This window comes from Clytia hemisphaerica, unplaced genomic scaffold, assembly GCF_902728285.1.
Source record: "Clytia hemisphaerica strain Z4C2 unplaced genomic scaffold, Clytia hemisphaerica genome assembly, whole genome shotgun sequence".
Lineage (NCBI taxonomy): Eukaryota > Metazoa > Cnidaria > Hydrozoa > Leptothecata > Clytiidae > Clytia > Clytia hemisphaerica.
Genome location: NW_027104370.1, coordinates 1,063,346 through 1,079,185, shown reverse-complemented (window position 1 = coordinate 1,079,185; position 15,840 = coordinate 1,063,346). Strand labels below are relative to the sequence as shown.

The following is a 15,840-nucleotide window of genomic DNA, read 5'->3' as shown; positions in this document are numbered from 1 at the left end:
TTTTGGAAAAAAACGAAAATTCAAAAAAAGAAGGAAAAAATCGTGTTGGACGGTGTTGGATGAAGTCTGATCGCCATCAAACATTTCATCCAACATTTGCGGCGAGATCAAAGAAGCTCTCTCATTGAATTGTGTAATTTTTCGTGTTGGATTGGTTTGGTGGTACTTTTTTCTTTATTTTTTTGAATTTTCTTTTTTTTCCAAGTCATGTCGGATGAAATGTTGGATCGGTTTGCCCCGGCCTTGATTTTTGCTCCATCCAACGCAAGTTTTTCCATCAAACATTTCATCCAACATTGGAAAATCATGTTGGATGAAATCTTGGACTGGTTTGCCCTGGCCTTAATCGTGGACATTTTGCCTGTGTTTTCAAAAATCTTAATCTTGACGTCACAAAACATTCGAAAATCTTTTTTTGTTCAAATTTCGCACTTCAATGCAGCGACTTCACTTTTTTTGTAGGAAAAAGCTTCTTAATACTCGTTAATCCTGGGTCAGAGCAGGATTAAAATTTGGCCAATTTAATCGGGATTTAATCCAGATTTAAGCTTAATTTTTTTCGAACAACCGACGGTTCTGCGTTAATCGGCGCTAATCGAGAATTAAGCTAATCGGCCACTAATCCACTTTTGAACAACCGGGCCCAAGTTTTGCAACCACAATCGATTTATTATGTGCTCTATAAAGTAGGTTCGAAGGGTAGAGTTTTAACTCTGTGTTTTAACACTAGACTTAAGACTTAGGACTAGCTTAGGATCTGGGGATTCGAAAGTCCAAAAATAGTCCAATAAGGCTCCGAATATAGCCTGGAAGTCTGCCGACCCCTCCCAATTTGAAATATTCGATTAAATTAAGAAGTTAGCCCAGTCAAATTTGGAACTCTCGCCGGAACTTTAAATCTTGAAAAACGTTAAAATAACCGGAATTCTCAATCTATTTCAACCATGATTATAGGATAGCTAACTGATATTGGGGTTAGCCAACATTAATTAGAAGACCGCTTGTCAGAAAAAGAATCAGAACTTTTTAATATTCAATATCAATGATAATTCACATTTTAGCGACGAATTTTGTACCAGAGTAGCGTTCGGCTTTTTAGAGAAATTAGAACTGGAAAATAGCATAAACAGAGCAATTAATGCATTATATTTAGTTTATGTGTACAAATCATCTATCGAGTAGCACGGTAACCATATAAATTTAGTTCTAAAATATACTAAAGAAATTAAAGGTTAACAAAAAAAATTTGGTAAAAAATATTCGTCGGCAAAAAATAATCATCAAAAAGAATTATCAATAACACACTCCATCGCCAAGTATATTTTTCGTCACTTTTTTACTGATAAGGTACCGAAAATTCTTCCATCTTAACTCTTTACCTTTTGAATTACGTTAGCCTTGAATGGTTGATAAGTAACTTGGAATTTCTTGCAGAAACTCTTATCTAGACTTGAAAATCACTTTAAAGTCTTTGATAGGTGCTCTGTTCAAAGCTGCCGTACCTTTGTTATAACTCGGTAGAGGGTCGTTTTCATCGGGCACCATTTTGAAATTCAACAATAATTTCGAAATACATAAAAAGACATCCATTCTACCCATCTTCTCGCCTACACATGCTCTAGAACCCATCGAAAATGGTAAATAGCTTTGATTTTTCTCGGATTTTACTTCACCAGTTTTGGAATCAATCCATCGGTCAGGATTGAAGATTTTTGGATCTTTCCAGTGACGCGCATCTTGGTGTATGTTAAGCATGTTGAAGAAGACAGTTGTGTTCTTTGGGATTTTTTGACCTTAAAGGGACATAAAATTAGTAAAATGTAAACATTGCGTGAACCACGTGTTATTAAAGAAAACAATTAAAATCACGTGTTCAAAACAAACTTGTAAAACAATTGAAACAATCAAAATCAGCCATATTTGTTTTTATTTTTTTATTTTGACATGTGACATTTGTTTTGATTTTGTATCCCGCTACGGGCCGGTGTAAAAAGGGCTGATAAAGTACTACAAGTACCTTGAATCGTGGTGTCCACAATTGCTTTATGGGGAATCATCAGCTGTGTCAATGCTGACAATCGGTATGTTTCCATTATAACAGTATGGAGGTATGGTAGAGATGGCGAACCCATATCTTTACTGGTTATCTCATGGTTGAGATTCCGAAGTTCTTCATATACCTTTTTTATATAAAGAAAGTACTGTATAAGTATTGAGATAATTCGAGATTAAAATCTCAATACATACTTTACGCCCAGGGCAAAATGGGTTACGGGTATGCACCGCTGGTCAGGTTACCTTTTTCACTTTCATGAGTCCCAGGTAGGGTCGCAAAAACACAAAAATAGAAAAATTTGTCCCTCGCAGGGTGTCTTTTTTCGAAAATTTAGAGAAAATTTTGTAATTTCAGTCCCATTCAGGGTCACTTTTTCCTCAAACTTTGGCAAATTTTTTCAAAAAACCAGTCCCACGACGGGTCCATTTTTTGAACCTCACGGAGCACCCCCGTCGGTCGGCAAGTACTACTACCCCCCCCCCTCCTGGGACTTTACAGTTGGTTTTACTTTTGAAGGTTTTATCATGTTGTGGAAGGAGGAATTTTCTGGCCTAAGTTCAGTAGAATAGACAGGTTGCAAAATTATATCAATGCAGTCAAAACATGCCATTACTCGAAAAAGTTCACGTGATTTTATTCCCTTGTTACTTGCTTTAAATCTTACAGCTGATAACTTTTTATTAGTGTCAGTAAATTCGAACCAATCAGAAATAAATTTAAATGTCATGTAACAAGCACATAAAAATTTCGAGTAAAAGCGTGATTTGTCTTCAGAACAACAACCTGTGTATTGTATATTCCACAGTATATTTGAAAGGTTGAGTGATACTTCAAGAGTGCTCTACCAAAAGGAGAGATTATACAATTGCAGAAAAAGTTCTGTAGAGAATTTGTGTTTTTTTTCTTAAATTGTTTATCAAGGTTGAGACCTTGATAGTTATGGTCTGTTGCTCGTTTTAAAAGATAAAAGATGTACTTCTTCCGCTCTACTTCGAACCTAAGACCATGTTCACACATTACTGTTCCGTTTCGCTCTGGTATGATTTTCGTTACGGATCTAGTGTGTTCATATTGGTTTCGGAACGTTTTGGAGCAAGAAAACGGAGCAGTTCCGTTCTGATGAAAAAAGTGGAGCGAAACCATTTCGATCTGTTTTACTGTGTAACGTCTTCTTTTTTGACGTTTCAAATTTTGACGTTCACACTTGTTTCGGAACCGTTTCGAAACGAAACGGAACGGAACCGCAACGTCTGAACATGGTCTAAAAGTGAGAGTAAATCTGTTCCACTTTGAAGTTAGTCTAGGTGGGAATATTCTGAAGTAATTGAGCCGCTTTTCTATATCTTACCTTGTCTTGGTATTCGGGATGATGAGTTAAAAACAAGATTGCCCAATGAAGAACCAATGCTGTAGTATCGATCGAAGCTAACAATAAGTCACTAAACATCACAAAGATTTCTTCAATAGGGAATTCTTTGAAATCTCCTTCCTTCAAAAATTCTTGATCTTGACATTGAACTAGCAACTCGTCTAAAATGTCTCGAGTGTTGTTAGGATCTAAATGTAAAGAAAAAGCTAAGTATGAGAGCCACTTTAAATGGGCTTTTCCAGGAAAAGAATTTACCCTCACTGTTGAGGATATCCACTCTTATAAAGATGCTTACCTCTAGATGTCGTATTTTTTACTTGAAAAGACACTTTACCCCCTGGATATCCGCTCCCTTGTAGATATTTAACCCCCTGGATATCCGATATCCTCAACAGTGGACACGGACCACCATTTCTGGACCCAATTCTTGTCAATACTCAGTCTTTACAGTGTTTAGCGTTTTGTGGAGTCACTGCATCATGGCTTTATCCACTTTCAAAATTAATTTCCCGTTGGGTTCCGACCATGATTGGTACCGACGGATTCTAAATCTTATAGATTGCCTATACATTTTTTTTTCATTAGATTTTTAATGAGGCTCGACCGTGTTTATTCTTCTGGCACTTTGGGCCTCAAATTGTTCTTATCATGTTCTTATTTAGGTTATTTTAGGTTTTATATCCCAATTCTTACTAGTTTCACCCCTAAATTGCTTGAAATTGAGTAATTCTAGGCTCGGCATTTTTAGCCTCACTGTTCTTATAAAAAAGCTCATATAAAAAAAGAATTTGGCTAAATTAGTAAATGTATTGTTAGCGGTAAAATAATGTGGCCTGGCCAGTCACGGCTCATCAATTCTTACCTAAAGTTTGTGCATGGTACTCCAACTGTTCTTTCACAATCTTATCACGAATGGCGCAACCTTCCAACAGCATTTTATATGGTTTTGTATGGAAGAAATGTCTTAACCATGGCATGAAAACAATAAGATCACTTGCTTGTGAAACACCTTGAAATATCAACATGACTGATCTTAAAATGTTCTGAAAAAGTTGATCCTCTGGTTCAAATGTTTTTCCAATCAGTAAGTGACAGCTTATATTGGCTGCATAATTGACTGAAATTAGAGGTTCGAAAAAAAGATAAATTTCATACAGTTGACGCTCTCTGATTCGACCTTCTTCTGTTCAATACGCTCTAGTTATTCGAAAATATTGAAGGTCACCGTCAACAAGAAAATCTCATAAACAACGTTCTACAATTCGATACCAGTGGATACCCCTTAAAACCCACAATAAAAAGTGGTACCCTCTATCTCATTGTTTAGTTGGAGTGTAAGGCTGAAACTTTTTGTGTTGAAAGTACGTTGTCTATGATTGTCTTCCCTAGCAGTGATGTTTTGTACAAAACAGTTTTCAGTTTTTCGCGAGGAAGTGAAAAAGTGCAGTTTTAGCTATTTACCCCTTAAAACCTACAAAATGGTTTTTCTGGAATAACTTTTTACAAAAAAGTTCTTTTGACCTCAAATTTTGAACAGTGATTCACTGTAAAGTTACTAATGTTATGAATATACCATTAGTACCTAAATGATCTAAAAAATATGTGTTAAAATCAAAATACCCCTTAAAACCTACAAAAATAAGGCTAAAAACCACAAAGTCCGACCCTTGCTAACGGGATACTCAAGCTGATGGATACAATTTGGTGTTGCTTCGTGAGGGGCGTATCTAGGATTTTTAGGATACCCTGCAAAAATGATTCAGCTATATATAGTGATTCAGCTATATATAGTGTCTAAGGAGGGCCCACCATGGTTGGGCCCGACGGGCTAGAAAATTTTTGAATTTCGACCCTCTAGATTGGCTAAAACAGCCACCTTTTTTATGCCCAATGTACCATGAACCAGAGATAAAGAATTAAAATTCATTTCATTTAAACACAAAATGAAGCTGGTAAAACTAAGATAGTTTTTTGGGTTAAAGAGTTTTAAAAACCAAAAAAGAGTGGCCTCTAAAATATGGAAAAAATGAAGGAAAGAGAAAGGAGGAGGTGTAAAACATTGGCAATTCATTATATCAATGACAAAAATCATAACTATCATGAATTTTTTTAAGAACTTTTTGAACTTTACACAAAAAAGTGAAAAATGATAGCAAAATAATACGTACAATAGCACACAAAAGATTATAAATTATACAAAAATCTTTATCTGATCGTGATAATAGCATTAACAATAATAATATTTACCAAACTGTCTAAAAATTTTTAATATAATTTTGATTCTTATTATGTCAAATTTATTTATCTTATTGCTGCCAAAAGGTGACTTAATAATTTCAAGCAGATTAATAATAATATTAGCCTTTTGCCATTTCAAATGAAAATTTAGAGAAAAAGAGCAAAACTATTTTATTCAGACTGCTCAAGAAAAGAGTATTTCATTAGAAAATTGATTAATGTGATGCATTAAAGTATCCAAAACTAGAATTTGTACTGAAGCTGAAAACTCTATAGTTGGTTCATCTTGAAATTGTAGTCTAGCCCCATTCTGGTGTCTCGTTTAGAACTGCTTGCCAAATCAAGCACAGAATCCTGTACCAGGGGTAAAAAGCCCCCAATCCGAATTGAAAACAAACCATATGTCATCAGAAACTCATTTATTTATTATGTACATAATGCAGCATGGTTATGTTTGGTATCAAAATTCAGTTGTTGTGTTATAAATTTTATACTTTATATATACATTATGCATCCAAATTCATTTGCATTGGCAATTACATGTCAAAATCAAATCAAGATTTACTTTCCAGAGATGATTTACATGACAAATATTGATGTCCAGTTTACAGGAAAAATTTTGAATCCAAAAACTTCCAAGAAACTAAATGTTAGGTACACATCATCATTTTGATTGAATTATTCCATTCTGTTTTTTCCTTAAAGTTAAATATGGTTCCACTCATCTTATTAGCAGACTTTGTCAGTGTTTACAAAGATTTCGTACCAACCACGTGAAGGTGCAAAATAATCCATTGATCTAGGGGCTACTGGACAGTATGATGGCAACTAACCTGAAAGTATATAATGAAGAGAGAATTAGGATCTTTGCAAGCTACACCTACATTAAAAAACACAAAACAACAAAATTTAAGTCAAACGACAACTGGACAACCAATGAAATTAATCTTATATAATAACCGGCTGACTGTGGGTAACCGCCAACCGCAATGCTTCATGAGTCTATCTACTAAACTTCTTGGATGTTTTTTTTTGGTTCTGAAAATAATACTTACAATTCAGGAAAAGTTCTGCACACGTGCAAGACATCAAAGTGTATCCATCAAAGAATTTTTGCCCACAAGATGTAGAGAAATGGAACTGTACAGGCAATTTCCATTTGGGAGAGAACTAAAAAAAAATAGAGAAATCATTTTTAAGATTGTCATGCAGTTTTTATGACCAGTACTTGACTGCAGTACTTGACTGGCAGGTGCTGGCCCGCAAACTAAACATAGTCAAATACAATCTGTTTGTGTACCTCAAAATAGTGTGCGAAAAACCCACCCAGCTCTTTCTCTCCCCAGAAAAATTTTTTAACCGGCCAAAAGATATTAAAAACATTAGGGTGTCAAGGTCCTCAGAATCACAAAATTTTCAATGTTATTTTTTTTCTCTTATTTCAAAATAAAACCACAATAGGTTGGTTCTACCTTTGCCTCTTAAATTCCCACCAATTCATCTCCTGTCGTCAACCTTTTCTTAGCCAGAGTGATTGGCCAAACAAACAGTAGCTACGTATGACAGGTCATAGTAGGCCATAGGCAGATAAAAGTAGAGAAAGAGGGGACAGGGGCGGATATAGGATATTTGAAGACCTTGTGAAAGAAATCCTATTTCCCCGATTTTTGCTCAAAACCCGTTTTTATCCCCGATTTTATTGCGTTTGTTCTTATAGAGCTTTTTGATGTTATGTTAAGATGTAATTTCCGCCATTATGGAAGCAAATGTTCGAATCTCTAAACAAGATCTCTCACGCAAACCGAAATCATTACTTCACGTTTCAATCATAGTCTTAGTGGCACTTGCAATTTTTACTCTCGACGACTTCATTCTACTATCACTTTCACTTTTTGAACCTTTCAACTTTTATCAACAACAACAAAAATATTCGAAAACGAAAGTTTGTCTCGATGTTTTTAAGATTTTACTTTTACTTCAAAGTTATTTTTGGTTGAATAAGCGAGAAAAATTTGCACGAAATTATGATTCTGTTGTTGTGAAAATTGAATTCACAAGGTCATAATGTATGCGTTTCGTGCAAAACTATGCAAAATTATGTAAAATACACACATAATGGCTCTTCACCACCGAAAAAAAACACAAAATATGATTAAGGTTTCTTTGAAAACGCTATACGGCGGAGTGTATAGAGTGTATAGAGTCTCCGCTCGCAATTTCTGGGTCACTCACCAAAGGGCATTTTTTGACATAAGGGTTTTTAACCCAACAGCCCGGAGGTATGCTGACTTGGAAATCAAAAAGTGTTACGAGATCAACGAACGTGAAAAGAAAAGGCAGTATAATGAACGAGTATTGAGAGTGGAGCATGGGTCGTTTAGTCCCATGGTATTCAGTGCTTTTGGTGGGATGGCAAGAGAATGCAGCATGGTCATAAAAAGACTTGTTGAACTTCTCGCTGACAAAAGAAAAACTAATGTCAGCCTTGTTTCGTCGTGGGTTAAGAGAAAGATCAACCTCTCGCTCATGAAATCGCTGGTATACTGTGTCCGAGGAACCAGACACCCATGGTATCGAGACAATTATATTGTCTCTTCATGCTCAAATGACACTGATGCTTCGGAAGTGAGCTCAGCCTTCAATTAGAATATAATATATATATTTCGCCTATGATAGGATTATTTGTTTGTTAAAAAAAAAATATCATTTTTTTTGCTAGCTCGTGTTAGCCAGTCAACCGTGGTCCTGGCAAATATATATATTTTCTCATTTACTAAATAAAAAAAAAAAGTGTATAGATTCTCTTTAAAAAACAGTGAGATATCATATTTCATGATGACGTAAATCAGTGTGTGTGAGAGAGGCAGTTCGCATTTTCGCGGGAAAGTCAAAAGAAATAATAAAGAAAGAAAAATAAATTGATTTGTATACAAAAAGAAGAAAGAGCGATGAGAAGCTTGTTATGTAAATTTTTCACACACGACTGAACATACAAGAAACTAAAGTCTTGTCTAATTCTTCAATCACTTGATCAAGAAAATTGACCTTGTGAACGCACAACTTTCACAATGCTTGTATCCGCCCCTGGGGAAGGGGAGCAGTTTTTCCTGGACTTATCAGATTATAATAAATTGATAACATGCAGGCATGAAAAATAATAGAAAAAAATACCACACACCTTACAGATTTGACTTTCCTTGTTGCAATGGATTTCAGAAGATAACCATAAGAAGAAAAACAAACATTGAGATGACCTTGATGGCAGCCCTCAGATGACGAATTTGGAGAAGATCGAAAATGTGCAGGCTTCAAATTCTACAGAATTTGCGACAAAATAGATAAAATCAGGACTGTCTATTCTGTTTTTTCTTCTCCAAGCATCTAAAGCCATTTGACGAGTCTTGACTTTTAACGTTTTGACACTAACAGCCATCAAATCCCGGGCAAACCCTGCATTTTGACCTCATCCAGGTCTTTCTGCAAAACTTTGCAGGGTGCAGGCCTGCAAAACTCTTTTGTACACAAAATCTAAAATACAGACTCGAATTCACGCTTCTTGTAACGCGACTTGATAAACAGTTTTCTTATATTTACCGCGGACTTTAAGTCAGTAAAATAAATCTAATGACACTAACGAATGATCCGGAAAAACAACTCCGGGTAGGCTAAAAACAAGCTGCGACAAAAAAGACTCCGGAGCATACCCTGCGAGTGCATGTTTTGCAGGGGTGTCGCACCGCCCCTGCGGGAGATTTTATTGATCATCACCATAAAAGTGCTTTAAAGTAGAATTTTAAGGGCCTGTCATTTTCGTTGGGGTCTATTCACGAAGATGAAAATGATTTTTTCATACCTACCATAAGTATAGGTTAAAAAGTATAGGTTTTATGACCTTAAATTCAATTGTGTAATTTCTAGGTCCAAAAAACCTGATTTTTTGAAGGGATTTTTGATAAAATTTTGAATAACTTCGAATTTTAAGATACTTTAGCATCTTTAAAATCCTTAAAATTTGGTATTTTATGAAAGAACATTTATAAGAGGTTGTAAAAAAGTGAAACATACCACATAAAATTAAATCTGGTAGTTATGAAAGCCAAAAATGCAACATTGTGGGTTTTAAGAGGTATGTGGTTTTAAGGGGTATCCACTGGTACGCTCCATTATTCGATGAAAATCCAATAGACCTTTTCATAAATTACGTCATGAACATTACTTGCCTCGTTTTGAAATTATTGCCACGGTGATTAACTTCCAGCGGATTTTATTATAACTACTTTCTATTCATTAAAATCATTTAATGTCTCAAGGGATATGATCACCATTGAAATTGTTTGAATACGAGACAAGTGATGTTCGTGGCGTAATTTATGAAAAGGTCTAATCCCCTTGAAAATCGAATTGGAGAGCGCCAACTGTACTTAGTAGATATGAGAAATTGTAAATCAAGCAAACGCTACAGAGCAATGACTTCCAAGCCCGAAGGGTTAGACTCGAGCCTCCTGGATTACACATAACGCTGGATTGAAAGTAAAGTCTATCGCTAGATTTCAGGCTTCGGGCTTTAAGCTCAATGCTATAGAGGGCTTTAGGCTCTCTCCTTGGTCAATAGCATCGAGTTTAAAGCCTAAAGAAGCTAAAGAGAATCTTTCAACCTTTTACATGACAAAGTGAAACGTTAAGGTTGTCAGGGAGGGAAAATAAGGCGACATATCGAATCTAGTAGTTCTGTGTTTTGAATAGAAAATTATATTGAATTGACTTACTTAACCGTTGATGCATTGGTACCGGTAGCTCGTTTTCTTGTTTCAACTTCTCTACCAATAAGTCACACTGTTTCAAAGCTACATTCTCAATCCGTTTCAAACCATTTCCATAAAAATGCATGCTTTTGTATGCAAGTTTTCGAATAAACACGTGTCTTTTGGTGAAATCGCTCGACCCAATCCCTCTAAATCCTTTACTCTGTATTTCCATTGGGAATGATGTTGTTTGACGACCTGCGAAATCGTTTCCTTTGAGTAACGCTTCGCGGGCAGGCTCAATGGTGTTAACGACTACGACTCGTTCCATACCTGCAAGTGTAACCATAGATGTTAATATACCTTATCGGCCAAAACTTAGTCGGCCCTAAGTGACTAAATTTTGTTTTGGTGACTAAAATTAGTTCCGACTAAAAATTTGGAGCGACTAAAATTTGGGCCGACTAAAATTAAGACCGACTAAGTTTTAGTCGGCCCTTAGTGACTAAATCTTGACGAGGTGACTAAAATTAGGGCCGACTAATAATTAAGGCCGACTAAAATTAAGACCGACTAAGTTTTGGCCGATAAGGTAGTTTGAATTTCATTCGCGGAAAGTGAACATTCTTTTTTTTGCAACCATATGAAAACAACACTCAAGTGAATTAATGACACGGACATGGTTTCTACATACAAGCAAAAAAGTGAAATGTATATAAATAGGAGTAATATTAAAGTCTTTATATATACCTGGACAAAGCTATATCCGCCATCTTTGATCGAAGTTTTTTTGAAAGTTGGTACCCGCAAAAAAGCTATTGTAGTGTTTGAGACTTTGCCTAACGACAAACGACGCTACATCATTAGTTTACAAGCGAAACTAGATCTCCGCGGGTACCAATCGCAAAAGAACTCCGATCATAATATTTTGCTTGGCCGCACTGTTGAAAATAATTTTCTTCTATCAAGTAAAAAAAACCTCAGAGAAGAATATATTTCTCTTCCGCGGAGCAAGAAAAATATTATTGATCAAGAAAACAAGAAAAACAATCTTAAGAAAAAACTCTTAAATCATAAGAAAAATAAACTCAAATTAAGAATCATTTTCTTAACTGGTGAAAATAATTTTCTTCTAAGAAGAATTGTATACTTCTCTTAAGAGAATTTTTCTCTTCTGCCCAGCAAGAATATAAGAAGGCTTTTCTTCAAGCGAGTAATTTTTTCTTGAATATTTAGAGCATTTTTCTTTTCGAAATTTTATTCGGTAAAAAATTGTTTTCTACAATGCTTATTTGTCTTATTATTGTCGAAACAGCAGTAGCTTCTCATTTTAGTTCCAGGTCAATTCAATTAATATTATGAATTTCTGTTGTATTCTGTATTTGTATCTTTCACTTTAATTTTAATGTAACTGACTGAAATACTACATGATTTTAGTATAAATTGATTTAATATTTGGCAGCTCTACTCCACGTCATCAACAGTAATTGTTAAAATCGGTCAATTGATAGTTACAAAAAGCTTTCATCTCTTTAGCCTCGTCAATCTGAAAAACAATCAAAATGAGCATATTAAAATTTACTTGTTTTGGAACCTGGATTGACCTATGAGTAGAAACGAGAGCCACTAAAGCTAATACGATAGAGATAAGCAGGAATTCTATAAACAAAGTAAAATTAATCAGATAAAAATACACCAAAGATTCGAAAGTGCATGGCAAAAGTAGTTTTTACCTGCTTTGAATGTGGGTAACTTATGGTAGCTTGGATGCTTTTTTGGCGTTATCTGTTCTATGATCGTCACGTTGTTTTCTGTCAGCTGCGTCCAGTTACCATCGGTTGTCCTGAAAAAAGGAAAAGAGAGAACGACAAAGAAACTTCGATTTTTGTAACCCTGATCTTAATTGAAGCAAGGACAAAAAATATACAAATATGTCTTACGTATTTTACAAACAACAAACAAATCTGACGAAACATGATGTTTTAAGTCATTCGAGTAAAAGGATAACCCGCCAGAAGGCTGACAAGCACAACAAAATTAGCACCCGCCATAAGGATAGCAAGCACTGAATTACATTTACTCAAATGGAAAAAAAATTGATGATTATTTTATTTGTATAAGTTTTAGGTCATTCGAGTAAAAGGTTAACCCGCCAGAAGGCTGACAAGCACAACAAAATTAGCACCCGCCATAAGGCTAACAAGCAACTGAATTACATTTACTCAAATGGAAAAAATTGGATGATTTTATTTGTATAAGTTTTAGGTCATCCGAGTAAAAGGTTAACCCGCCAGAAGGCTGACAAGCACAACAAAATTAGCACCCGCCATAAGGCTAGCAAGCACTGAATTACATTTACTCAAATGGATAAAATTTCATGATCTTAATGGTAAAGGTTTTAGAGATTTTGGGGCATTGGAATGAAAGGTTAATCAATGAGACACAAGCACAACAAAATAAGCACCCGCCAGTAGGTTGGCAAACAATCAATAACACTTATTAAAGAATTAAACAAGAATAAAATAATGAAACTGCTTAACTAGTAGAATTACCTCTAGGGCTCTAGGGGAACAGATTTAAGATTTGGTCGCTAATATGTATACAAATTTTGAAATCATAAAGGAAAACTAAAAAAAAATATTCTTACCATTTTCAAAAGTCTTCCAATCACACCACATATAAATTTTTAAGAGAGAGATATTACGCTCGTATTACACTTTTTGTAAATTCACATTTGCTGGAGCCACGCTTGGCTAATTCAATTCAGATAAATAGAGCTTTTGTTCAAAAGCCACAATAGAAATAAAAAAATGTTTTAATTCCATTGTGAAGGCCTCAGGAATATTCTGAAGAAAAAATTACTTTCGATAACTTTTCAGAAGAACTTTTTTCTTGAGAAAAATTCCAAGAAAAAATTTCTTTAGAGAACTCAAGTTTTCTTCTCATAAAGAAATCTTTTCTTTGAGTTTTGATCTGAAAAATTTCAATAATATGCTAAGATTAATTTACTCGTACAAAGTTTTTCCCATAGATCAATAAGAATGTTTTTCTTTTGGAGAGAAATGGTATCTCTAATAAGAAAACCTTTCTCCACTAAGAAAAGTATTTTCACCAGTGCGGTATTGAGTAACTTGGTCCAGGGATATTAAAGGTCAGTGATCTCTAAATGTCAGTGCTCTCAACCCTATAATGCTGCAAGGGGATCAGGTTCAAATCAATCTTTTAAGAAATTCATGACTGTCGAAACGAAATTTGAAAGAGGTTCATCTAGTTAAGAATTTCATTCCGACTATTAAAGTAAAGAGCAACATGAAAATAATCCAGATTTTTGGAAAATCTAATAAAAATGTTTACCTAAACTCAAACTAAACACGTCACCATATTTCTTTCCAAGTTCTATGAAATCTTCGGCCGGTATTCCACTCAATACATTAAAATTACCAATCATAGGTAAAGGAAATGGTCCTTTTGGATATGAAGATAATTTCCATACATGTTCCAAGTATACTAATACTAACCAGACCAACAAAACACCTATAACGCCACTGAATATCAATAGAATCATCTTTGCTTCTAAATTAAAGAATTAATTTAGTGAATTACAGTGAGATCAGATAAACCTGAAACGCTTAACGTATATCTTATTGCTTATACCTTATACCATAGACATATGATTATACCAGAATTTTAAAGGGACATAAAAGTAGTAAAATGTAAACATTGCGCAAACCACGTGTCATTAAAGAGAAAAATTAAAATCACGTGTCAAAAACAAACTTGTAAAACAATTGAAACAATCAAAATCAGCTATATTTTTTATTTTGACATTTGACATTTGTATTGATTTTGTATCCTGCTGTATACGGTTTTGTTACAAATTTCGTCCCTTTAAACCAAAAAAGAAGAACTTTCTTTCCTTTCTATGCTTTGTCAACATAGATGCTTAGCCGCTTTTCTATATCTTAAAAGAATACCTTTAAAGAAAATACCTAATTTACAGAGAGTGTTTTCAATCAGAAATTCAACTTTATCACCATGTCTTCAACAATCTGTAGCAATAATTAGATCCAATCACTTTATCATCAAATGATTCTCGTTTACAATCTATTGTATTTAAAATCAAATTAAAGCACTGCGCTGCTTATCAGTTTTCTACTCTCATTAATATTTTTCCGTTATTCGTGTTTGATTGAGCAGGACATGCAATTGCACTGTGTATATCCCTACTATCACATGTGTTCTTTCTCTATGACGTAACTTTGTTACTCTGGAATTAGTTCTTCAGACTGGCTCTCCAAATATGTGCGGCTCCTTTAGAGAGAGTAAATATTTGCGACATGTTACGCTTAGAGAGACAAAAGCAGCGAAAAAGTAACTCTTAGAGAGACAATTTTCGAAAGAAATCCTGATCCTTAGAGAGTCTTTTTGTTAGTCTTATGAGAGACCTGGGAAAGAATAAAACCTACCTTTACATCCTGCACGTACAGTACCCAGTATTTTTGCCTAATTACTTCCCCCACCTGCGCTTGGTAACAAAGTTTTTTTGCTCGAGCATACTGTACAGTATACAGACTACACTTACTCGAGCAATCAAACGAAACATGTACATCAGCCAGTCCATTGCATGTCCAGCAATTTAACAGATTATGGGAGATAAACAAACAAGTCAAAAACATTCACATTTCCATCGGTTGTTTTTCTTAAATACGTCTTTCTTTGATCATACTTTTCATGTTAGCAAAATCAATACAAACACTATTTAGATAAACTTTATGATAACAAAGTCAAGTCCTGGAATAACACACAAGTTTGTGTCTTCTAAACTGTGAGCAAGAAATTTGTTGTGAGTAACAATAAAATAAAATTTTACAACTTCCTTATAGCCAACACTATTAACTGCCCACTGATATCGAGTTCTTTTTTCCTAACGAGCCTCTATTTGCGTCAGTTTGACCGACTGATTGCTCGAAGTTGTCTCTCAGACAACTTCTAAGTGAATTCGATCTTAATATCCTGGGAAATTAAAACCCGAAAAGTATTAATCTCCCGGTAAATTAGGAATTAGTAGTAAGTCTGCGAACGCAGTCGGAGGCGACCCGAAGGCTCCCCTGTCGATAGCTATCTACCCGAAGGTAGAGGAGGGCGCCACTCTTTCTCCCTGGATTTCTCCACTTACCCTTGATCCTTCTTCTAATTGCTGAGCATCAAGCAGAGAGGCATCAAGTACCATACCAATTTGAGAATCTTTGGTATGACCCGGCTGGGGGTTGAACCTGCAACCTTGCGAACCGTAGCCGGATGCTCTACCTCTGCACCACAGTTTTCTAAGTTCGTAAGTTAAGGAATTAGACTTGATGTGAGGTATTAATTTGCCGCGATACCGGCTCTGCCCAATTTTCACCAAATTAAGCCGTAAATAACGCTAAAACCCTATA

General features: G+C 35.1%; 2 protein-coding genes and 2 long non-coding RNA genes across 5 annotated transcripts in view; 1 reads left to right on the top strand and 3 right to left on the bottom strand.

Annotated features, from left to right (window-relative positions):
• LOC136818447 (major facilitator superfamily domain-containing protein 4A-like) overlaps window positions 1-15,840 on the top strand; it is a 34,941-nt gene that overhangs the window by 9,755 nt on the left and 9,346 nt on the right. The gene's annotated exons all lie outside the window — the stretch shown is intronic.
• LOC136818444 (steroid 17-alpha-hydroxylase/17,20 lyase-like) lies at window positions 1,124-14,888 on the bottom strand. The gene is made up of 7 exons (XM_067074785.1): window positions 14,872-14,888; window positions 13,760-13,978; window positions 10,430-10,738; window positions 4,288-4,542; window positions 3,405-3,613; window positions 2,018-2,180; window positions 1,124-1,793 (listed from the first exon to the last, which is right to left on the bottom strand). The coding sequence occupies exons 2-7, from the start codon at window positions 13,968-13,970 to the stop codon at window positions 1,441-1,443; spliced, it is 1,500 nt and encodes a 499-aa protein (XP_066930886.1). The 5' UTR covers window positions 13,971-13,978; window positions 14,872-14,888; the 3' UTR covers window positions 1,124-1,440.
• Window positions 5,766-7,834, bottom strand: LOC136818460 (uncharacterized). The gene is made up of 3 exons (XR_010848241.1): window positions 7,136-7,834; window positions 6,719-6,833; window positions 5,766-6,496 (listed from the first exon to the last, which is right to left on the bottom strand). It is a non-coding gene; the product is annotated as an uncharacterized lncRNA (long non-coding RNA).
• On the bottom strand, window positions 11,769-13,448 carry LOC136818458 (uncharacterized). Of its 2 annotated transcripts, XR_010848240.1 has the most exons (3): window positions 13,053-13,448; window positions 12,139-12,248; window positions 11,769-11,951 (listed from the first exon to the last, which is right to left on the bottom strand). It is a non-coding gene; the product is annotated as an uncharacterized lncRNA (long non-coding RNA). The 2 variants fall into 2 exon arrangements; XR_010848239.1 differs by lacking the exon at window positions 13,053-13,448 and having other exon boundaries at window positions 12,139-13,046.

What these genes read in the sequence shown, in the direction of transcription:
- LOC136818444 (XM_067074785.1), bottom strand. Translation starts at nt 13,970, where the DNA reads ATGATTCTATTGATATTCAGTGGCGTTATAGGTGTTTTGTTGGTCTGG. An exon ending in ACCAATGCATCAACGGTTAA is followed by an intron (nt 4,543 to 10,429) that starts GTAAGTCAATTC and finishes CTCTAATTTCAG; the next exon opens with TCAATTATGCAGCCAATATA. An exon ending in ATCCCGAATACCAAGACAAG is followed by an intron (nt 2,181 to 3,404) that starts GTAAGATATAGA and finishes TATATAAAAAAG; the next exon opens with GTATATGAAGAACTTCGGAA.